General features: G+C 42.4%; 1 protein-coding gene across 2 annotated transcripts in view; it reads left to right on the forward strand.

Annotated features, from left to right (window-relative positions):
• The first annotated feature begins 2,256 nt into the window (after positions 1 to 2,256).
• The window catches only part of NCOA4 (nuclear receptor coactivator 4), a 33,218-nt gene continuing 9,685 nt past the window's right edge, over positions 2,257 to 25,789 (forward strand). Inside the window, exons 1-2 of one of the 2 annotated variants that reach the window (XM_088463048.1) lie at positions 2,257 to 2,360; positions 23,499 to 23,647. In XM_088463048.1, coding sequence (XP_088319174.1) covers positions 2,357 to 2,360; positions 23,499 to 23,647 — 153 coding nt within the window. In that variant the 5' untranslated portion in view covers positions 2,257 to 2,356. Of the gene's footprint in view, positions 2,361 to 20,218; positions 20,312 to 23,498; positions 23,648 to 25,789 lie in introns of those variants that run through there. The other variant, XM_088463047.1, reaches the window with a different exon arrangement.

The raw sequence follows: 25,789 nt of genomic DNA on the forward strand, positions 1-25,789 counted from the left end.
ATAGCGCGGAGATAAGGAGACTGCATTACCAGCCCCGCGCCACTGTAAGAGCGGGGTTCAGCGCCTTAAGAGTGGGAGGAGGGAGAGCGCACTTAGTCAGCAGAGCAGGGAGCCATCTGCATTAGCTGCCCAGCACACTAAGAACTGTAATAACGCTGGGCAGCGGCGGGAGCGTGAGCCGGGGGATGCACAGGTGGTTACTCACTGCGTGGTCCCCGATGGAGTCTCTCTGCAACATTCAGCACTTCTCTTCTTCCTTGTTGAGAATGTGCTGTGGTGGTAAGGAGCTGTCAGTGCTTTTAGTATAAGCGCTGTGCACTCCTTCCTGCCTTCTATAAGGACAGGGCGCCAGGTACCCGGACCCCACATTTAGAGAGGTGGCGAAGGGTACCTACAAGTGTTAAAAAGATGCAAAAAAATAAAATAACCTAAATAAATAAAATATATGTGTTGCTGGAGCACAGCAAATTGTGACCAGCTCCTAGTAGGCACATTTTCTAAACTGAGGGCTGATGGGGCATAGAGGGGGAGGAGCTTCAAACTTCTAAATTAATTAAAGTGCCGACTCCAGTTATCCACGCCTCTACACCCCAGCGTAAGCACCTCCAGTGTCCCCTAGTGGATGAAAGAGAAAAGCTAAGTACTGTGCGTCTGCACAGTACTGTGACACTCTACACAGTCATGCATGTAACGGTTCGGAGGTCGCACTTTCTGAAGGCACTGGTTGCCTCATTCAGAGGCGGTCGGAGGATGCAAGCGGTCGCTCAGAAACTGGGCGGCTACTTGCATCCTGACCGCCCGCCTCTGTTGCGGTCGTTAGGCTGTGGGTTAACACCCACAGCTCTAATGACCGCTCCGGTGATGGTCGCGATGGTCAGAGACCATCGAGAGCATCGGGGCTTACGATGAGACCCTAGGGTAGGGTCTCCCTTGTCGTAACCCCCGGAGATCTTTTGGCTCTGTCTGAGGCTCTCCGTTTGGGCTGCCACCCCCCCGGCCCGCCTTCCAAACGGGGTGAGCTGTCAATCAACATCGACAGCTCGCCCCCTTTGGATCGAGCCCAACTACGACCGGTGCTGTCGGTCATAGTGGGTCTCACGCATGCGCACGACGGCACCGGCGCTGTCGTGCGCATGCTCTGTGGGGGGCCAAGCGACCCGGTCCGAGCGCATCGGCGCTAACGACCGGGTCTGAATGACCCTCTGGGTCCTAGTGCCCGACAAATATAACAGAGAGGAGACCGTGCGCTACTCTCCTACAGAAATCACGTGTACAATGGATTTTCACCTGCTACTACAGCACCTTGGCAGTGAAGTCATGGTCTCTGACCGCTGGCATCACTGCCGAATTTGCTGCACACAAAATGTCATAGATCCGAAGTGGCATTGTTCCCCACTCCCTAGTGGTAGTAATAATAATAATAATAATAATAATAATAGTATATGCATACCTCCCAACTATATCGCATTCAGTGGGACAGTGCCTTTTTCTGGGACTGTCCCGCTGTCCCACCTGCGGTCCGCAGTGTCCCTTGGTGGGGTGGAAGTTGGGGTGAGCACATACCTTAAGGAGAACAGAAGGAGACCAGATGCCTGTTCACCAGTGTAGGGCACATGCTGGGCACACCCCCACAGCGACGTAAACAGGGGTGCTGTGAGGCTCCGCTCCATTTTCATGAGGCTCCACCCCTTTTCTGAGAAGCCCCCCCCTCTGTTCCTCTTCAGGGAACCTAAAAGTTGTGAGGTATGATATATGTATCTATCTATGTATCTATCTATAATTATATAGTGTACAAATAATGGTGGTGGGAGGTACTGTTACAAAGGGGCCTTGTGGGGGACGGGGGGGGCATAATTGGCATTTTTTTTTTTAATAAAATATTTAAATCAAATTTAAAAGTACATTCTAAATGTAAATATAAAAAGAATTTTGAAAACAAATTAGAATTTTAAGTGGCAAATGCCCCTTTAGTTTAAAAAAAAAAAGTTGTTTATTTTTTATACTGTATTTTTTTTGTAAATATAGAGGATTTTGATTACTATTTGGAGAAAAGTATTTTATGATTAACACGACTAATAATAATAATAATAATAATTATTATAATTGTGTGCATTATACAAAATTAGAAGACTGAACTCTATAGCCATTAGCATAACATCCTCCGGTCAGCAGAGGGCAGCACCGCATCGCTGGGATTGACTGATACTAGTCACCACTAACATCTATACTACACGGTATTTCCGCCCTCTTCTTCCTTTCTCTGTTTGCTGCCTGCGCACCATCCTGGTGGCAGGACGCCGGGTCTCGGCCTACAGGGCGGATTATCAGAAGGAGGTCGGTTCCCCGTCGAAAGGGAATGGGTGAGTGACTGGTGCTCCGTGCTACCCCCTGATAGAGTCACCTTCCTCTGCTATAGTCCGGTCATTGGCTGCTGCCCTCTAACCGGGTCTGGTTAGGGAGCTGCGCCTGCGCGGTAGTGTCCGTCAGAGTGGGGTAACTTGGCTTCAAGGGGTGACTGTAGGTGTGATCATCTGGCCATCGCTGTACAGGCCTGTTACTATGTACTGTGCTGCTCATATGAGCTGGCTATGAGAGGGAACATAACACCCATAGATTGGGAGACGTCACTTTCTGATGGTCTTTGTTGGACTGTAGCTCTTGTGACTCACAGGATTCCATGTGTTTCCTGGAAACAATGAAGATGGATCCTACGTTTACTTTGATACAGTTCTGTATGTTGCTCTGCTCAATGAAATCTAGTTGATTGTTGTAGTTGGGACTGCCAAACCACTTATCTCCTAGTTGAGATATATTTTACATTTAAGTTGCATTCATATAAAAAAAATGCTGTCATTTAATAGTTTGAACTGAAGTGTGCCAGTTTAACTTGTGTGTCCCCATATGAATTTTCTTTTGTTAGAGCAATTTCACATTTACTATTACACTTACAATGACACTAGAATAATTTATTCCATTGATCGGCAACTTGACAACATTGGAAAGAGCCACACGTTACATATTGATTCAATATGTTTAATTAAATCAAAGAAACCTCGGGAGGCATTTTATACTAGGGTCATCAGTTTCTCATCACTGCTTTATTCATACTCTTTTGTTGTGTTGCTTATGCTATTAATATTGAGTAAAGCGCGAAGTACAAAAACCTTTAGTAATCAATAAATATCTACAAATGTTTTCATAACACCACAGATTTATATTCACAACAAGAATGTGACCTGTTTGGTGTGGGCCACAAATATGATCTAATTATATACCTTTAGCCTTGTACCCTGTGGTGCTGTTTAAATGTTTTTTACATGTGTTTTCAGTACAAATGTTCGGTTTTGACTTGGTTCTTTTTGCCAAATTAGCGCAAGTTCGGATTATCGTATTGGCTGTCCAAAACACGTGAGACTCATCCAATATGATGCTGTTTTTGAGATATGAACATAATCAAGTAAAAACTAACAGCACACCTATATAGTTTTAAGTTTCTATAGCACACTTGTAACCAGGACTGACACTAGATACCTTTGTCTCTGGTGTCATCAGCCATTATTGTGTTTCAGGGTGCTGCTTGGTCCATCTCTATGCATTGCTGGATTGCGAAATATCAAAAAGCCAACAGCTTCTTGTAAAACTGCATATCAAACACAAGATATAAGGTTTTAAAAAATAAACAAAAGGCCAGTGGCTATGTAACATGTAAATGTTGTTGTGGAGCATTTTTAAATTTTTTGGTTCTGAAGAGCCATATTCTCAATATAAATCCATTAGCCTACAGTAGTTAAATTATAAACTAGAAACCTAACAAGGCCAGACATGTTACTGGTGGTTGAAATCACATACAGTAAATGCTGTATGCAAGGTGCATTTTTTTTATAGACAATATACTTAAGGTTTTTATAGTAATGCTATATGATTCTTTGTTGGAACAATTCTTTAAAATCTATTTTTGTTTTGCTTAAGCAATAGCTTACGTGCTGGTGACATACATCCACTGTGGGTGTTATACACGTGTGTTGTGTGTGGATAATAGATTGCCATCGTGTTCTGAAAGATATTTAGGATTTAAACATAGTTAAATTCTGCATGTATATATGATGATCACAAGCTTTATCATGAATGTGTTTGAACTATGTAATGTTTTCTGATCTTTACTCTGTCCCCTGGATTATTATTACTTTGCATATACATTATTGTGCAGCAGAAAAAATCAGGCTAAACAGCCGCCGGCATTACATACTGATTCTGAAAAGATACCATAAACCATATACTAATTGCTTATTTGAAACAGTCATAACAACCATAATCACTAATCTCTTAATGTCTGTCATTTTCTGAAATTAAGATGTTTGTGACTCGGGGAGATGTGATTCATATTAGAATTTTTGTTTTTAATCCCGTAGGGAGACATAGGGCTTGATTCACTTAACTGCAAATTTAATAGGCTATTCAATTCAGCGTGCTGATAAGGATTTCTTCTGAGCAGAAATCCGACAAAAGTACAGGCGCTCTGTCTTGGCATGACACGGGACTGATGGTAGCGCTCACCTTTCCTTCTCCGGACAAGCGTTTTCCAGATGCCTCAAACAATCTGAAAGGGGATTCATCAGAGAAAATAACTTTACCCCAGTCGTCAGCAGTCCAATTCCTGTCCAATCCCTGTATCTTTTGTAGAGTATCAATCTGCCCCTGATGTTTTTCCTGGAGAGAAGTGGCTTCTTTGCTGCCCTTCTTGATACCAGGCCATCCTCCAAAAGTCTTTGTCCTGTGCCATGGCAACAGTAAAGCAGCCGGAGACCATTCATGTGTGCGGTTGCTTCTCAGCCAAGGGAGTGGGATCGCTCACAAAGCCATGAATAAAGAATTGTCCCAAAACATCCTCCAAGAGCAACTTCTCCCAACCATCCAAGAACAGTTTGGTGAGGAACAATGCCTTTTCCAGCATGATGGAGCACCTTGCCATAAGACAAAAGTGATAACTAAGTGGCTCGGAGAACAAAACATTGAAATTTTGGGTCCATGGCCAGAAAACGCCCAAGGCCTTAATCCCATTGAGAACTTGTGGTCAATCCTCAAGAGGCGGGTGGACAAACAAAAACCCACAAATTCTGGCAAACTCCAAGCATGGGCGGCCATCAGTCAGTATGTGACCCAGAAGTTGATTGACAGCATGCCACTGCAAATATTGGCTCTTTGCATAAACTTAATGTAATTGTCAAATCATTCTCAAAATTTTTCCCCACGGCTGTACCTACACAAGGGTGTCTGTATAGCTGTGCTTGGTACATGCTGTAGTTCTGATACTGTTTCTCACTTTGGTGAAATCACTGGACCAGTTTGTGAGGTTCACTGTTCTCCCCAGAAAGTTTTGCCAGCCGGGTGGCATCAAGAAGTAGCCAGGTGGGGCCTTTGCAATAATGACTTGCCCTTATATTGATTTAAATGCAAGATTAACATTTTATGTATTTATCTGTTCTTCTTAGATGCCCAGTTGTCTGCAGCTTTTGTATAATTATTTATTAACAATTTCTTATATAGCGCAACATATTCCGTATTACTGGGTAATAACAGACATACATAGAGGTAGGAAGGCCCTGCTCGCAAGCTTACACTCTATAATACTGTAGATCCGGTTCCTCTAATGAAATCGGCATCGGGTTTAGTGTTTTCTACTTCATTTGTTTCCTTAAACAGGTTTTAATTCTAGTTAACATCTGGTTGTACACAAATATTTTTTTTTAACAGCGCCCAGATACTAGCCATTTGCTTTATGTACCCAGATAGCCAGACCCACCTGCTGTCTGGGCACAGATGGCAGCGCTGACCAGACAGTGCCCAATTGCATTTTGGACACACATTTTTGAACAGTGCCCAGTTTCTGCCGCACTTGCTAACCAGATACTGCCCCAGTTGCTGGCTGGACTGATAGCCAGCGTAGATACTGCTCCACTTACTGTCTACACAGAAAACCCAGTAAGAAACAACACACAGCCATTGAAATGTAGGCAGTTCGCTCTCTTCACTATTCAATAGTGACTGTTCCTGCCGGCAACCATTCCACGCCCTTTCTTTTATACTAGGGGAGGGTTCTTCTCTGCCTTCCAGCCTGATGCCACTTGTCACTGTGACGTGGAGAATAAGTTGCGCTGCACTGAAGTTTCTATGTGAATTGTCAGTGCAGCACGTCTTTCAGCAGCGTCACAGTGCTAGACAGCAGGGGTATTTTGCTGAACGGACCTCCTGAGGAATAAAGCGTGGAGAGAATGCTGTGGTTGGAAGATGACGGTGCACACAAGTCACTAGGTCATTCAAGGTTGTGTTTTGACTACACTTATTAACGTTTATCTAGGTCCGCCCTTCATCTTATTTATATCAGTCCATGTCCCATTAGAGCTAACACTATAAATGGTCTACCACAGGAATACGCACCAGTCTGCCGGGCACACATCAGAATGGTGTGTGTTCCCGGCCGATCCACTGGCTGACATATTGTCCTGTGCGTACAAAGTGCATGATGCAGTGGTACAACGGCGCAATGCACCGCGCCATTCTACATTTAGCAGCATGGCATTGTAAATTATATCTTCTAATTGACTGTGTAGCATGACCAACAAAAAGATATTGTGTACAGCCTGCAGGAGCATGCAATTGAGGGTACACACTGAATGACATGCATGATTGCCCGAAAACTACATATTGTGCCGATGTTGTACTGTTGTGTACCCAGCCCTAGATGTTTTGATATATCACAAGACTGTAGATCCATCCACCAGTACAGAGGTTCCCAAGCGCGGTCCTCAAGGCTCCCCAACAGTTCAGGTTTTAGAGAGATCCATGGTTGAGCACAGGTGACTTAGTTAGTACCTCAGTCAATTTGATGTAACCACTTGTGCTCAACCATGGATATCTCTAAAACCTGAACTGTTGGGGAGCCTTGAGGACCGCGTTTGGGAACCTCTGCAGAAATGCCAAGCTGTCAATGCAGAAGCAAGTGGGAAAGAAGCCCATGTCCAGTTAGCCGGGAAGGGAGGACTGAGCATTCTTATTTTTTAGTGCAGGGCAATAGATCTGTGCAACATTAATAAAAAAGAAAATATTGTCTGCAGTATAAAAGTGTGGGTGCTGGGTGAGCTGTATAGGATCCCTTTAACTGTGTACACTAATCCTGTAGACAGGACCACTGCTTCTTAAAACTCCTCTGAACTATCCTAGCTTCACTTTGATCAGTTTATTAATATATGACATCTCGGTTGTTATCCGGAGACGCACAAGGTTATTGCAGATGCAAATTTTTATAGAAATTTGCACAGGTGCTACTTTATCCAATAACCTTCACTCAACTCAGTTTGAATCTTGTGCCGAGATTTAAAAGTCCAACTAAGACTCCTTAGTTCAGTTAAACACATTTTATAGGAAGGTCTCCAGCATTGTTTGGTCACAAGTCTGGAATAGCTGTGATCTCTGAGAATAAACCTTGTTCTATCTTTGAAGTTAATTCTCCTTATCTACTGAAGTTTGGTATATTGGTTATCAGCACTTCATGATCTGTGTATTCTATTTGTTGCTACTTTGTTTATCTTTTGTGAAATAACAGTCTGTTTTTTTGTTTTGCTTTTCTTTTTTTGACTAGGCCAGGGGTCTTTAACCCGTGGCCTGCGAAGCCACGGGTTAAAGACCGGGCGGAGCTGTTCCCCGCCGCCTGCCAATAGGCTCCATTTGCCAGGCGCCTGCTGAGATTTTGTTACCAGCGGGCGCCCGGCTCACTACCTGCACCGCCAGCCGGAGGCTGGAGCTCACTCTCGAGCTCCAGCACCCGCAGTGTGTGCAGTGCACTATGGGAGAGATGTCATGACGTCTCTCCCATACTTCAGACAGAAGAGCAGCCGGGCGGACCGGAGGCAGCAGACGCGGGAGCGGGGTTTAAGGTAAGTAGTAGTTTATTTTATTTTTTTGTAATCTGCTTCACTACTACTAGGGGGTACCAATACTAGGGGTATTACTATGGGGGGCATTACTATTAGGGGCAATACTACTAGGGGGCATTTCCATTAGGGGCCCTAGTACTGGGGGAATTACTACTGGGGGCACTAATACTGGGGCACCACTAATGGGTGCATTACCACTGTGGGCACTGCATGAGGGGCACTGTACTACCACTACTGGGGGCACTGCACATGGGGCACTACCACTACTGGGGGAATTGCACAAGGGGCCCCACTACAGTGGGCTTTGCATTAGGGGCACTACTGTTGTGGGCATTATGTGCAAGGGGCACTACTACTGTGGCATTATGTTTATATATGGCACAAATGACGGCATTGTGTAAAAGGGACACTGCTGTGTCATACATGACTAAGGGACATGACTATGGCCCGTATTCAATTTGAAGCGTTACGTCCGGATCCGCGTTAAGTTTCCACCGATGTCGTCGTTATCGCCTGTTTTGGTTTTACCCCGTATTCAATTTGAAAGACATTTCGCCTAGGCGGAAAGTCAATGCAATGTAATAGGCAGTAAAGTATCGCCTATGAATGGCAGGCGGAAAAAAGTGCAGAATTGGGGTTTGGGGTGCAACGTTGCGGGAACTCCTGTGCAGCCTTCAGACAGTCCCCCAAAGGTAATCTGTGTCAAAAAATTTTAAAATTCTTAAGGACACCCCAAAAAGTGACTTTGAAAAAGGGGGCGGAAAAAAAAATGTTGGGGTGCAAACTTAAAAACTAACTAACTTAACTCTGGGGGGGTCCCCAAGTGTTTTTTTTTATTGCAAGTGTTTGCGGCAGGTGGATTTTTCACAATTTTTTCAAATTCACTTTTTCAACTTTAAATATGCTGACCCGTATTTTCAAGTACCCCAAATTTGCTGGGATAACTTATTTTCTGAAAAAAAATATTCCTAAATACTATTCTGCATCAGGTATAGAAAAACACTATTTAGCAGCTATTGAGCCCATTTAAAAACACCAAATAACTTCAGCAAGCCAAATCGGGGGGTACCATAGTGAACCCCCATGTCAGAGCATCATTTGGGGGGGGTGTCAGGTTGATTTCCCCAAAACTGACAGTACTTTCCGCTTGTTAAAGTATCGCCGGGTCCCGTTTACGCGTACTTTCAAATTGAATACGTGGTAAAGCGTGCACATGCACGATACTTTTCTGCCTCCAACACAGGCTAATGGTGCATACACACGATCAGATTTTTCCTTCAGATATGAACGATAACGATTTAAAAATCGTTCAGTCGTTCATATCTGAAGGAAAATCGTTCATATCTGACATGCCTGAACGATGGACGATCAACAATGCGCATTCCTGTTTGTCAGATAACGATATCTGACATCTGATGGGTTTGCAGTCAGACTTGGACGATTCCATTCATTTTAATGCAGTCAAAAATCGTTCAATCGTTCAAATCGTTCAAAACTATGGTAAAATCGTTCAAATCGTTTAATCGTTCAATCGTTCATCTGACAAGTCTGACAAATCTGACCGTGTGTACGCTCCATTAGTCGGCGTTAAGTCCGGGCCGTGTTAACTTAACTCGGCTCAGCTCAAATTGAATACGGCTCTGTGGTGTAATGTGAATTGGGTGAATCAAGATTGTGCTACTGTGTGGCGTATAGCTTAGTGGCCCTTGGGCTTCGTTGAACTCTTAATGTGGCCCACACTGTGTGGAAGGTTGAAGACCCCTGGACTAGGCCATTGAAGAATGTACATATCCTGGTGCTTGTTCGGAGAGTTTTTTAAAGTAAGTAAAATGCAAGTTGTAGGCCCTCACATACAAAAAAACACATTACTCATATTGCTGTTGCTTTATTGAGTGTGTTGAGCAATTACATTTACACAGTATAATTGTATTTGTGCAGCAACACAAACGGTTTAAGATGGAAAGACAGGAGACAACCTATACAAATTATAATTTACATGATCATTTATTGCATATTCTTCGATATTAAATACTACGACCATATCTGGAAAATACAGCCAAAATAAAGGTGGGTACACACTAGGACGGCGGATCATTTGATGATTGGTAATTGTAAACACACTTACCAATCGTCTGCCCAATGTGTCGTGCCTAAAGTCACAAATGGGCGGGCATTTACATGTGCCCGCCCAGTTGGGATGTCAGTCACCTGCGGCCTCTGCAACAAGTGTATGGGCGGTCGGCTGACCGCCCGTACACTCAGCACGATGTGCAGATATAACTGCCTTCGGCTGTGCTGCACAGCCAACGTGATATGTCTTTAAACGACATTGTCAACAGACATATAGTCTGTACACATTGCCCGACGCGCACACGACCGATATGTCGGCCAGTGCCATTATCAGGCTCTATTACAGTCGGTGACATTATGCATTACTGTGGCTGCAAAGTTGCAATGATGGTTATGGTTTTGTGAAAGCATTAAAGCATAAGAACAGAAAGAGGCTTATGAAATGTATATATTTGTGTACACCAAATTAAACAACTATCTACAGTCATGGCCAAAAGTTTTGAGAATGACACAATTTTTGTTTTTCACAAAGTCTGCTGCTTCTGTTTTTATGATGGCAATTTGCATATACTCCGGAATGTCATGAAGAGTGATCAGATAAATTGCAATTAATTGCAAAGTCCCTCTTTGCCATGACAATGAACATTTCCACTGCATTTCAGCCCTGCCACAAAAGGACCAGCTGACATTGTCAGTGATCCTGTCGTTAACACGGGTGAGTGTTGACGAGGGCAAGGCTGGAGATTTCTCTGTCATGCTGATTGAGTTATAACAACAGACTGGAAGCTTTAAAAGGAGGGTGGAGCTTGAATTCATTGTTCTTCCTCTGTTAACCATGGTTACCTGCAAGGAAACACGTGCTGTCATCATTGCTTTGCACAAAAAGGGCTTCACAGGCAAGGATATTGCTGCTAGTAAGCTTGCACCTAAATCAACCATTTATCGGATCATCAACAATTTCAAGGAGAGAGGCTCAGTAGTTATGAAGAAGGCTTCAGGGCGCCCAAGAACGTCCAGCAAGCGCCAGGACCGTCTCCTAAAGTTGATTCAGCTGAGGGATCGGGGCCCCACCTGTGCAGAGCTTGCTCAGGAATGGCAGCAAGCAGGTGTGAGTGCATCTTCACGCACAGTGAGGCGAAGACTTTTGGAGGATGGCCAGGTGTCAAGAAGGGCAGCAAAGAAGACACTTCTCTCAAGGAAAAACATCAGGGACAGACTGATATTCTGCAAAACGTACAGGGATTGGACTGCTGAGGACTGGGGTAAATTAAGAGCCTATCCTTTAGGCGACCTGAAAGACTGAACAGCTAGCGTTCAGTCCTTCAGGTGGCCGGGTGCGGTGCCCGCACTGAAAGGCGTTCACTTGAACGCCTTTCAGTGACGGATCCTGACCTCCTATCTCGGCTCATGGGGGAACCTGACTATCGTCAGATTGACCAGCATTCTCCGTAGATAGTCTGGGTCGGCAAGGACCCAGCGTGCACGCGCATCGCTGGTCCTTGCCGGCTATCCATTACACGACTTTGTGAACAATGCGACCGAAACATCCTGGTTTTGGTCGGATCATTCAAAAAGTCGTGTAATAGATAGGCCCCTTTATTTTCTCGGATGAATCCCCTTTTCAGATTGTCCAGAGAAGGAAAGGTGAGCGCTACCATCAGTCCTGTGTCATCCCAACAGTAAAGCATCATGAGACCATTCATGTGTGGGGTTTCTTCTCAGCCAAGGGAGTGGGCTCACTCACAATTTTGCCTAAGAACACAGCCATGAATAAAGAATGATACCAAAACATCCTCCAAGAGCAACTTCTCCCAACCATCCAAGAACAGCTTGGTGAGGAACAATGCCTTTTCCAGCATGATGGAGCACCTTGCCATAAGACAAAAGTGATAACCAAGTGGCTCAGGGAACAAAACATCAACATTTTGGGTCCATAGCCAGGAATCTCCCCAGACCTTAATCCTATTGAGAACTTGTGGTCAATCCTCAAGAGGCTGGTGGACAAACAAAAACCCACAAATTCTGGTTAGTATATTATGAAGTATATCAAAGAACACTGGGTATATTTACACTGCTGAAGACTGTGAACTATTTCAGTTATTATGAAAGCAACTGCTTAATCACTTGAAACAGTTGTGGTGTATAAAGGTGGCATATAGGGCTATAACTGATAGTAGGCTTGTCACCCAGGTCTTTTTGTAACCTATCATTCCCCATAGCTAGGGTAATTTTCATTCCACGTATATGTACTGGTATTGCGGTGCCTGTATACCCGGACACTTTCTAAATCAGAGTAGCAAGAATGTATACTAAATCCTGCTGATGTTTGCTGCCTGAAAATTCACTATAGTGAGGATACTTGGCCCGAGTGGCTCACAATTGTGATAAATTGCCATGGAACCCAGGAAATTAAGAACCAGTGATTTAGGCTGGGTACACGCCTAAAGATTTTCTGTCCAACCATCCAACTAGTTGATTTGATTGGAATGAAAATCTGGTAAGGTATGAAAGCAAATGACAATCAGCAATTTGCTCCCCCAATGCCAGAAAATGGACAAAAACTGTTTGAACAAATTGTTTAGATCAAACATTTAACAAACTTGTCTCAATGACCATTTTCATCTGTTTTCTGGCATTTAGGAGCAAATTGCTGATAATCAGTTACTCCCATATGTTACCAGATTTTCATTCCAACCAATCAACTAGTTGGATGGTTGGACAGAAAATCTTTAGGAAAGCAATAGTACGGTGTCACTATTATGCAGCATTCTGCATTCCAACAAGTACAATGTATTCACATATTTACACACACCTATATAATGCCAGCAAGTGTTAATAACAGTATAATTTCCACTTCAATATGAAAAATACAAACAGATGGTACAAGGGGATAAATAAAACAGTATAGTAAACAGTAAAGCTGCATACACACAACGATTTTTTTAATGATTATCGTTAAACGATATCGTTAAACGATAATCGTTTGAAAAAATCGTTCACTTTCTGAGTCAAATGATGAACGATTATCGTTCATGCGCGTTCACGTTTGTAGTTCAGTCAGACTTGTCAACTGAACGATTTTCATTAAGGGAATATGCAAAAATCGTTTGTAGTTCATAAAAATCGTTCATTACACTTTAAAAAATCTGACAGATAATCTGACAGAAAATCGTTCATAAAATCGTTGCTAACAAAATCGTTGTGTGTGTATGCAGCTTTAGTAGTTACGAACATATCAGAGTTTAAAATGTACCTTAACCTGAATTAACAAGTGAAATTTCAAACAAGAAAATGGCAATAGTTCTGTCCCCATTAATATGAGCCTCCTTTCCACTCCTAAAGTAAAACATGGGAGGAAAATCATAATGTCCAAAACTGAGTTAGTAAAAATGCATATATACATATATCCAGAAAAATAACGCTGAGTATGTTTATATTCCAAATAAGAAAAATAGAATAGTTAATAAAATATTTGAGCAGCTATTTTTTTTATACAAATGTCCATTAGTTGCAAAATAGTTTGTAGTGTCTTTCACACCCTAAAGATATTGCTTACCTAATATAATCAAGATACTTGCATTGTATAAGGTAAGGATAATTCTTCCCTCTATTTTCTTGCTTCCAAACTTGGAATTTAGCCCCGATTAATTTTTAAGGTGGATAAAACAGGACTTGCAGCATTTTTTTTTATCTTCAGGCAATTCAATTAAAGTCCTGTTTTAGCTGCCCAAAAATGTACCTGTTTTCGGGTGAATACACACAGGTCCGTGAAATTATGATGGATCCTATGTGTTTTCGCTGCCAGCTTCCCGATAACTGGGTCATTAATTGTTGTTTTTTTTTCTTTGGAGCCTGCTGAGCTCCTCAAATAAAAACCCCAATAAGGGCTGTCGGCAGCAGGATCAATTGGCCGCGTACATTACCATGCCTGATTGATCCTCCCCAAACCCCCTTGTCTTTCTGAAGCTGTTTTCCTCAAGAGAAGAAATTTAAAGTAAATAGAGAAAAAAATAATTACCGCCTTACTTCACAGGGTTGTATGTCCTTTTCGGTCCGCTGCCTAGTGTATCTGCTGTCCTTGGCTGACTTCGCAAACTTGGTAATCTATATTTGGGTGGTGATGGTTTTGTCATCATTTTGACAAGACATATATATGTCAACCTTCTGTCCACCTTGTTCCGCTGTTCTAAAAACCATAAGATCTGTTGATTTTTCACAAAACATAGGATATCCACCACTCGTCTAACTTGATTTAGATGTAATTGGTGTGTAGGCATGAATCAATTTATCCACAGACATGCTTTATTTGTATACCTGCTACTTAGCTGGCACATACACATAGTGGAAAACATCCAGACTGTAAAGACATGCTCCACTCCAACAGAGAGATTGTGTATTCTAACAATATGGGATATCCTACATACAAAGAACTCTGCATATAGTAAACAAGCTTCTTTATGTGATTTGAAGCATTATATTTAAAGTACAGTTGTCATGATTATGAAATACATTATTCAATCGGATGGTCAAATGGAAACGGAAGTTGGCTGTGCAATCCTTTGCTTTGTGGTTTCAACTCTTGACATCCTTTGCTTTCTGCAGAATGCTGCAGTTTATTGCCCTTTTGAACATATCCAGATATGAGATCTGAAACAGGGAAGAAAGTTGTTTTTGTGACATATTGAAACCTCAGCACATTTTTACTAATAGAAATATGCAACTTTGTAAAAACAATGTTTTGACAGATTCCTGGAAAGTTATGAATTTTAACATGTTCCATTAAATGGGAGGGTGTGCTTTGTGCGAAAATTGATAGCAGGGTTTATACCCACTGACTCAATAAAGAGACAGAAGTCCCACGTAGTTTGTTAGTTTGGGGGAATCTGTATGAATTACCGCGGGCCTAAGCCCGGCGGATGAAATACAGATGCTGGAAGTCCGGCACATGAAGGTCCCGACAGAGTCAAGTAAGACCCCTAACCCTCCCCTCCCCCGCACCGCCTACCAACCCTAACACTCCCTTAGGGATGTCTAACCCTAACCTCCCCCAGGGGTGCCTGACCCTAACCCTCCCGTGGGGAGTGCCTAACCCTTAGACCCCCTGGGAGTCCAATCTGAGTGACCATAGACACATTCTGGAAGTCCATATTTGCATGATCTGCGCCCAATGCTGTGCATGTGCGAGGCTGCCATCAGCAATTGTGGGTCCTGGGACTAATGAAATTGGCAGGCCCGCCACCTCAATTAGAGCTTGCGGAGCTCACTTTAATATCTTTAAGGGGTTGACCTATTAAGTACGTGGGGGAAGGTTGCCATTGCAACGGCCCCACAACTCGCCCCAGATCATTGATAGAGAATAGCTAGATTTCAATTTAAACAATAGTACATATTGTATCAGCTATAAATTAGTCTGTGGACCTTATTCTGCAGCAAGAACATGTAGATGCCAATTAAAGTAAAAGTTGCATCTTGTACTGTATGTGACAGTTTCTATATAGACTCATTCTGTAGTGTTATAAATAGTCCATTACAGGAATGTAGTTGTGACTGTGTACACATCCCTACAGTAGTTTCAATTCTTTAAACATCATGTTTTCTTAAGAAATTACAATGCTGAATAGTAGCGAGTCCTCTTTAGTTCTCTCTAATACCCTTTTCACATCTGAATGCCGGGTCACACCTGGGATTTTGTTTACAGGCGAGACCCCTTTCAGACTGGCAGCCTGACCCGGCACTAATATCGATGTAGTTGTTGTTTTTCAAACTTGGAACTACAATATATGATTCTGATTCTCTTTGAAAATTGTACAAGGCAGTTGAATTTGTAGTATTAAGCTAATTTTCCTCTAATTCTCTGTTCATAATATTATTTTTCTATTTAACAATGATTTCCAATGTGTTTTCACTGATCATTGGATGGATGTTTGTACAACGCTTCAATAAAAAAAATATATATATATTTTATAAAAAAAAAGAAAATCAAAGATGTGGTTCTGTTATGTTAATCAGTAAATATTTTATGCATAATATTGATATTGGTGTCCCTTAAACTTTTCCAAATCACAATTAATGTAACACACTTCAAGAATTCTGCCTTTGCAGCCCTTTACATTAACCATAATGTACTTCTATACAAAATTTACCCTTGCACTTATTTCTGAAGTTTCCAGTTTGCTGCCAAACAATAATGTCCCATAACTATGTAGAAGTTGATTACCTGAACGGTGCCTACAGTATGAGGTAGTCTTCCTGCAAGGAACACACACTGTTTATGTCTAGACAGACTATGAACCTGTGTACTTTGGTGTGCAACTCACCAGTGTGTTTTTTGAAAATTGAATGAACTCTCCAGCCAACATAATTACCACCACCCCCATAAAATAATGGGCAATTTACTTCTACTTATCCAGCTGTTGATTCCATAGCTAATACAGCAGAATAGTCATTGCACAAAGCTAGGCTGCCTGCTGCCTGCACATATGTATTACCGTGCAGCTTTACTGCTATTTTGAGAGTGTATATGATCGCATATAAATAATGCATATTGCAATCTATTGTATTGGAGAGGCAGAAGTAGAGCATGGAATTATGGTTCCTATGAAATGTCAAATCAGGCAACACCCTAGTAAAGTAGTTCTTGTCTGGTGATCAGACAATGACACAAGCCGTTCCAAAAAATCAAGTTTGGCACAGATGGGGGATCTAAAGCCCAGATCTCCCCCATCATGTGTCAGATACAAATAAAATAATACTGTAGTAATTTTGGAAAGGTGGATTAAGCAGGAACAACAGTGATTCCAATCCTTTCTTTAAAAATCCACTTTTTGGTCATTTTGTGAAATTGTACTTGATATTAGACTGAGCAAAAAGATTATCATTTCTAAAAATGCAATGTCTTCTGAAATGAGTAATTTTGTGTGGGTACTGCTTAAAATAGAATGTCCGTGTCAGGAAAAAACAATGGGTTCAGCACAAGATTGAGAAAACCCTCACCACAGTTGCCCAAGATAAAGAAGGCTATTACCTGCTATAGTGCTTTACATTCCCATTTTTGCAGGATTTAGGTAATTGAGCCTAGACCAAAGACTGAGCAGTAGGAGCATCAGCATAAGCCAGGGGTATTCAACATGCAGTCCTTCAGCTGCTGTGGAACTACACATCCCAGAATGCCCTGCCACAGTTTTGCGATAAAGGCAAGTTGTTTGGAATGGCATGCTGGGGTGTGTAATTCCACAGCAGCTGGAGGGCTGCGTGTTGAATACCCCTGGTATAAACCAGAAAGTCTATGGAAATTATTTCTCTTGATGTAAACTGCTGATCAGAGTGTGTAAAAATATATAGAATTATTACTCCTTGCAAGAGGTGTGCTGTATAATCCCCAGGTTATTCAACTGTACTAAATGGCAGTGTCTGTGTGGGGATGTAGTCAGCATCCCGGCGTGTGGGATGCCGACGGAGGAAATGCTGGCGCTGGCATCCTGAAGGTAAGTATAGCGTGCCGCGCCCTGCCCTATTTCTGAAGGGTAGAAAGCACCCTGCCCTCCAGCGCGGCGCCCCGTTGAAACAGCCTGCGGGTTCTGTCCTCCCCCCGCGGGTGTGGAAAACGGCAGAGCATGCGCCCGGTATCCATTCACAGTGACGGCGGTGCTTGGGGGCTTCCTGGCATGTCCCGAAATGCTGGGCACGCCCCCAAGAGTGACGAAAAGGGGATGCGTCATAAAGACACTCCCCCCTTTTCATTGGCCATGCCCCCTTTTTGGGGCGCGTGCGCGCCTTCGATGCGCACAGACTTGTCCTTGCTCTAGGTCCAGCTCCCTGCCTGCCGCAGGACCAAGAGTGAACACTGAGTATTGGGGGTTAGGGGGAGGGTTAAGTTTAGGCACCGGGCAGGGGGAGTATAGGGTTAGGCCCTAGATTGTAAGCTCCTAGGAGCAGGGTCCTCCTCCCCACTGTCTCGCAGTCTTCTTCTATAGCACTTCTATGACAGCCTTCCCCTTCAGAGCTGTACTGTGTATGGAGGATTGTGTTGCTAATTGTTACTTGTGTTCTGTTTGTATTTTGGTTACTGTATTGTAATGTTCTGTGTGCCCTTTACTGTATGTACGGCGCTGCGGACCACTTGTGGCGCCCTATAAATAAAATGTAATAATAAGATGGGAAGTTGGGCACTAAGGAGAGAGGGTTAGGGTTAAGCACTAAGGAGAGAGGTTTGGGCATCGGCAAGGGGGAGGTTAGGGTTAGGCACTAAGGAGGCAGGGTTAGAGTTAGGCACTAAGGGGGAGGTTAGGGTTAGGCACTAAGGAGGCAGGGTTAAAGTTAGGAACTAAGGGGGAGGTTAGGGTTAGGCACTAAGGAGAGAGGGTTAGGGTTAAGCACTAAGGAGAGAGGTTTGGGTACTGGCAAGGGGGAGGTTAGGGTTAGGCACGAAGGAGGCAGGGTTAGGCACGAAGGAGGCAGGGTTAGGCACGAAGGAGGCAGGGTTAGGCACGAAGGAGGCAGGGTTAGGCACGAAGGAGGCAGGGTTAGGCACGAAGGAGGCAGGGTTAGGCACGAAGGAGGCAGGGTTAGGCACGAAGGAGGCAGGGTTAGGCACGAAGGAGGCAGGGTTAGGCACGAAGGAGGCAGGGTTAGGCACGAAGGAGGCAGGGTTAGGCACGAAGGAGGCAGGGTTAGGCACGAAGGAGGCAGGGTTAGGCACGAAGGAGGCAGGGTTAGGCACGAAGGAGGCAGGGTTAGGCACGAAGGAGGCAGGGTTAGGCACAAAGGAGGCAGGGTTAGGCACAAAGGAGGCAGGGTTAGGCACAGGCACAAAGGAGGCAGGGTTTAACGTTAGGCACTCAGGGGGGAGGTTAGGCACTCAGGGGGGAGGTTCGGGTTAGGCACTCAGGGGGGAGGTTCGGGTTAGGCACTCAGGGGGGAGGTTCGGGTTAGGCACCAGAGAGGCAGGGTTAGGGGTAAGGGTTAGTCTTGCCTTGCTTAACGAAGAGGGTTGGAATTCTGACTGTCGGGATGCTGCTGTCTGTATTCTAACCAGCAGCATCCCAACCGCTGGGATCCCATACCCAACTCGTCTGTGTGACATTAGAAGAGGTGATGGTAGAAGCTTGCATGTTGATTAGTTTGTTTATATGTTGGCTCCATGGTAGATTTATTTTACTCAGCGATCTGAAGGTAGATACACTTACCTGACCCAGCCGTCACACCGACCAAATGGCCAATTTTGTATGCTATACCCCCTTACCAATAAGCCACTCGATATGTCTGGCCAGACAGCACATCCGGGGCGGCCATTTAAATTACCCATCCCAGTTGTGATATCAGTGTCGGCGGACCCTGCAGCCATTGTACAGGTGGTTGGTGGATCGCCCGTGCACACATGCAGATGTACCGTTATAGCTGCATGATTTTTCTGCATCGGCTGTGCTGCAGGGACGACCTGATATGTCTGTGAACTACATTGTTCAGACATATATTGTGTACACAACCGCTGCGCAAATGATATATTGACAAGTGTGTTCCCAGTCTGTAATGAAATAAATAATACAAAGGGACTCTTTTGGAAAGTCTAAATATAGTAATCAAAATATGAAATTGTAGAAAAAAATAAATAAAATTAAGTTTCACTGCTCTTAAGGAAACTTTTTTTTCCCCTGCGTGTTTGGGTGAGGAGTAATGGACAGAATATACAGCAGCCTGTAAAGCTGCAGCATGGTTTTGTATGTCACTAGAAATTATAAGTTGGTCACTGGGTGTGCAAAATGAATCAAATATATTTGGATTGCTATGTAGACGATTATTATATAGCAGAGGTTCCCAAACGTGGTCCTCAAAGCTTCCAAACAGTGCAGGTTTTACAGATATCCACGGTTAAGCATAGGTGATACCTCAGTCAATTTCATTTAACCCCTGTGCTCAACCATGGCTATCTCTATAACCTGAACTATTGGGGAACCTTGAGGCCCGTGTTTGGGAACCTCTGTTATATGGATATATTATTATTTTTTTGTACACGTCCCAAAATAATACTTCTTATCAGTTGTGTATTGCTCAGGCTCAGCTGTTATGTGCATGAGGAGATAGTGACACTACTAGCCGCCTCCCCCTGGCTGAGCTCAGCTGAGCTGTGTGTGTACGTGAGCCGCTGCTCCCTGCCTGTGGCGTCTGTCCTCCCTAAGCCCCGCCCCTGTCCTCCCTATGCCCCGCCCCTGTGCTCTGACGTCACCGGCAGCGCTTTATACCCTGCTGTTATCCGGGCTGCGCTTCCTCCTCCTGCTGCTGCTACCGGGCTATGCGTCTTTGCGGTGACCCAGGTACCGGGCGTCTGTAGTCATACGGCAGGGTATTGTGTGTCTGCAGAGCATTGCATGTGTTTGTTGGGAGCGCTCTGCATTGTGGCTATTTAGCAGTTGAATTGCATCACAAGAGTGAGGTGTTTACGTGTCAGCTACTGTCTGTAGAGGTGATGTTAAGTTGTGAGCGACCCGTACTATACTCTGATGCATGCCCATGTTATGTCTTCCAAGTGTGTGTAGTTATGCATGCTCCCTTATACTGATAGGGTTACTCACCAGGAGAATGGCAGTGACCTCTGCCCACTTGCAGTGTTTAATTCTTCTATTAGGCTATTGTCAAAACTACTGTACATACAGAATGTAATGTGTATATGATTTGTGACATTTCAGTACCATTACCTAGAATACTACTTTCCTGCTGCCTGCGCAGGTCTATGGTCCCCTCTATCTGTCAGAACAGCTTAGGTGGAAATATAAAAAGTGGCACAATTGTAAAATAAATATAGATGAATATGAAATTGTGTAGGAGAAGGAAGATCCATACTAAAGCTATCTATGCTCAGAATGTATTGCAGTATAGTTTGCTTCTGCATGCAGCCTGGAATGTGAACCTTGTTCTGGCCCCAGTAAGCACTGCTGAAAATGGTGATTATATGTCAGGCGCATATGTAGCTCCAGATGTATAGTAACTAAAAAGGAGAACCTCTAATTCAAATTTTCACTTCACGCAGCTGTTTAAATGGTGGCTAACCAAAAAGCGAAAATTAATACTTAAAAAAACAGCGCTGTGAAAATTAAAGAATGTATTTTATGCTTTGAACAGTCATTACTAGAGTGTTGATATGTTTTATTAAAATATATTTTATTAAATCGTGGGTACACTTTCATTTTCACAGCGCTGTTTTTTTAAGTATTGACATATGTAGCCCGTCTGTTGGTATGGAAGTTTTGATGTTAGGTGCAATCACTACTTTATTACTGCATTTCCAACATATATCAATCTGAAGTTGTTCCTGTAATAAAATGTATAAGCTTTTGTTATTATGTTAAAGTTTGCTAGAATTTGTTTAATATTTCACGGAAAAAAGGTGAAAAAGTGATATCCATCTTATTATGGTGCATACACACGATCAGATTTTTCCTTCAGATATGAACGATAACGATTTAAAAATCGTTCAGTCGTTCATATCTGAAGGAAAATCGTTCATATCTGACATGCCTGAACGATGGACGATCAACGATGCGCGTTCCCGATGGTCAGATAACGATTTCTGATATCTGATGTGTTTGCAGTCAGACTTGGACGATTCCATTCATTTTAATGCAGTCAAAAATCGTTCAAATCGTTCAAATCGTTCAAAACTTTGGTAAAATCGTTCAAATCGTTTAATCGTTCAATCGTTCATCTGACAAATCTGACAAATCTGACCGTGTGTACGCTCCTTATTGTTTCCTGAAATTTCAAGCCTTATGGAGCATACACACGGTCAGATTTGTCAGACTTGTCAGATTTGTCAGATGAACGATTGAACGATTAAACGATTTGAACGATTTTACCAAAGTTTTGAACGATTTGAACGATTGAACGATTTTTGACTGCATTAAAATGAATGGAATCATCCAAGTCTGACTGCAAACACATCAGATGTCAGAAATCGTTATCTGACCATCGGGAACGCGCATCGTTGATCGTCCATCGTTCAGGCATGTCAGATATGAACGATTTTCCTTCAGATATGAACGACTGAACGATTTTTAAATCATTATCGTTCATATCTGAAGGAAAAATCTGACCGTGTGTATGCACCATTAAGCTGCATACACACACAACGATTTAGTTAATGAACGATTTTAGTAAACGATTTTCTCCCTTGAAAAAATGAACTAAAATCATTTACTAAAGTTGCTCATTTACTATGTTCATTTAAATGTAATGAACGATTTTTTAGAACTACAAACGATTTTTGCATATTCCCTTACTGAAAATCGTTGAGTTGACAAGTCTGACTGAACTACAAACGTTGAACGCGCATGAACGAAAATCGTTCATCGTTTGACTAAGAAAGCGAACGATTTTTACTAATGATTATCGTTTAACGATAATCGTTAAAAAAATCGTGTGTATGCACCCTAAGGGTTTTTTTGTTTTTTCAATAGTTTGCTTACAATGTACACTTATGTATAATCAATATTTATTATTATGTTTTATTTCTAAGGCACCACAAGTGGTCCACAATGCCTTGGGGCCGTATTTAATTAGCCGCGATAAGCCGTTTTTTCTAGGCGATAACTTATCCTCGTATTCAATTCCAAAGACCTTTCACCAGTGCGAAATCTCGTAACCAGCAGAAAAAATTTGCCTCTGAATGCAGGCGGAAAAAAGTGCAGAATTGGGGGTTTGGGGTGCAAAGTTGGGGGAACACCCCTGCAGCTTTGGGACACCCCCCCAAAGGTAAACTGCATAAAAAAAGTTTAAAAAATACTTTAGATCAACCCAAAAAAGTACCCTCGTTTTGGGAGCGAAAAAGTCCAAAGTTGGAGGACAAACTTAAAAACTAGCGAAATAGACTCCAGCGGGTCCCCAGAGTGTTTTTTTGATTGCAGGTGATTGCTGAAGGTGTGTTTTTTACGTTTTTAAAACCTCACTTAAGCGATTTTTAACCATGCTTGCACCCATTATCCTGTACCCCAAATTTGCTGGGACTATTTATTTTCAGCAAAAAAACCTGCTAAATGCTATTCTTCACCACTTCTGCAAAGACGCTAATTAGCCGCTATTGAGTGCAAAAGCGGCCACGCGCACGGAAAGTGTTTTCTCAAAAAAACATGCGATGTAGGCAGAAAATCCAGCAGGCGGGAATGACGGGACTTTTCGCGGCTAATTGAGTATGCCCCATAGTCTATAAATAACGTTTAAAGGCAGTATATTTCCCTGTTGTTCTTTACCATGCTGCTGGGGGATAAAAGAAGCTGATATTTGTGGGTGTTCGTATTTGCTGTATTGCTTGATGCAGTGGGGCACATTATTTCTTGTGGTATGTTTTTACATGGTCATTTACTGATAAGACCTTTTATCTGTTAAATTTTTCCAAACAGCGTACATTCAACGTAGGTAATGTTGCTGAGCTTGCAGTCCCTGGTAAGAGCAGCATAATGTGTACAACTGCCTGGTGGACTCGTATTCATGTTCCTGCTGTCTTTTTAGAAGTGCCAAAAGAAATGGATTTGGGCCAAGACCTCCCATCCCGTGGCCGAGATCCGCTGTCTAAATGCCTCCACGCTAGGAAGGAACTGGAATCTGCAATTGAAGCACTATTAAAAGCAGAGCAACAAATAAAAGAACACAGTAGAGAGGTACTGCATTTGTTACATAAACTGTAATTAATGAGAGAGTTCAGCTAAAATAAATGGTGGCTTGCAAGCAATAGGATCTGTTATATTCACTAATTTCATAGTGTTTTACATTCCAGTACATTGTACATATGCATTTTTTGTTTCTAAATTTATTTGGGGTTTTGTATCTGGCTTTATTGGGCATCTTCTGTATTCCTATTGTAAGGAGCTGGAGTCATATGTTTGCATTACACTTGTGTGTTTTCATAGTGTTTTATCTCTGCTGAAAAAGTCCAATATTTTTACAGCTGCTTATAATGGTGCTTAAAATATTTTTGTCAGTATGTGCTCAAATATAATTATTGCAATTAGAGGAGGTTACTATGGCGCGTTTTGGACACTAGGCACTGTAATTGCCAGTATGACACCACCCTCTAACTATATAGGTCGTACTATATGCCCATTACTTATCATACTAATCTTGCATCTCGCGTCCAAATGCACCGGAATTTGTTATGTAAAACTGCTAAACCCATGAAAACTATTGTGCATGATGAGTTTGGGCGCCCAAAAGCTCAACTTTGGGCAAATTTCTGCTCGCACCTCAAGAGGGTGCGAGCTGAAGAAATTGGTGCTCGCGGCAATCGCGCCCAGCGGCACAAGCCATTAAATAGCTCCCGTCATATTAGATGGGAGCTGTGGCTGCTTTAAAACAATTGCATTCCCTCAGAGTTAATGAAAAATATTGACATCGTGGTCAAGCTTCTTTTCCATGTATAAACCTTGACCTCGATTCAATCGACCTTGAATTATATAGCACTGGGAGGGAGCTATTCCATTCAGCCTTCTGTTAGGCCGGAGAATGCAGGTTCTCCCGCCCCTTGTGCCTTAACAGGGTGTTTAGTCGCAAGAGCGGGCATTCTACGACTAAACAGCATTACACCTGTAGTTTTGTCGGATTGTTGAGGGGTGCGAGAAGAAATCCTTAACAGCGTGCTGAATTGAATAGCTCCGGGAAATCCCTCCCGACACTATTTAATTTACATTCAACTGAATCGAGCTGTGTGTGTGTATATATAATATGTATGGGTAATAATAAAAAAAAAATAAAAAAAATATATATATATATATATATATATATATATATATATATATATATATATATATATATATCACACTGTATATTTATACAGGTTGAGTCTCCCATATCCAATATTCCGAAAGTTTTTTTTTTTTTTTTTGGCATGACTGAGATAATGAAAGCTTTTTGCTTTTTTATAGTTCAATGTGCACATACTTTGTTTAAGGCACACAATTATTAAAAATATTGTATAAAATGACCGTCAGGCTGTGTGTATACGGTGTACATGAATCAAAAATTAATTTCATGCATGTACACAAACTTTGAGTCACAAAATTATTGAAGATATTATATAAAATTACCTGCAGGCTGTGCGTATTATGTGTATATAACACACAAATGTTTCTGTGTTTAGATTTGGGTCCCATTCCCAAGATATTTCATTATGGTATGCACATATTCCAAATTACGGAATATTCTGATATCCAAAATATTTTGGATATGGGAGACGCATCATATATATAAAATATTATGTGGTTGGCTGTCTTCAAGTCTCCATTTCACCTGGTTTTAAGCAGCCACAGAGCCTGTGTAATTCACATGTCCTGAATTAAAGGGCTGAAATCATGTGTGGGTATGTGATATTTTACCACAGATGTGTATGTTGTTGTGCAGTAAATCTGCTTTTCTGTTTTTTGTTTTGATGCAATGTGGAATTCTATAATCCACGATCCAATATTATCATCTCTAATACACAACCCAATTATCCTGTTTTTCTTCATATGATTCACAATCTTCCCAAACATCAATTTGTATTTGTGACCTGCAAAGACACGATCAGCCGTGTTCTTGTTTGGTTGTGGCATTGCTGTGAAAGTAATTGCCTGTTCTCCAGTCCTGTTAATACAGAATATTCTATAATGAGTGCTAAGTTAGTGTAAGGAAGTATATCCTTGATATTTTAAAACCGATTCTTGCAGGGGCGGATTGGGTCAGAAAACCAGCCCGGGAAATTTATGGAAGCAGCCCTAATGGGGGCGGGGTCTGTCAGAGGAGGAGGGCCTGATTCTGAATTGGATGCA

The sequence above is a fragment of the Taudactylus pleione genome, unplaced genomic scaffold (assembly GCF_031769625.1).
Source record: "Taudactylus pleione unplaced genomic scaffold, aTauple2 ptg001314l, whole genome shotgun sequence".
NCBI lineage: Eukaryota > Metazoa > Chordata > Amphibia > Anura > Myobatrachidae > Taudactylus > Taudactylus pleione.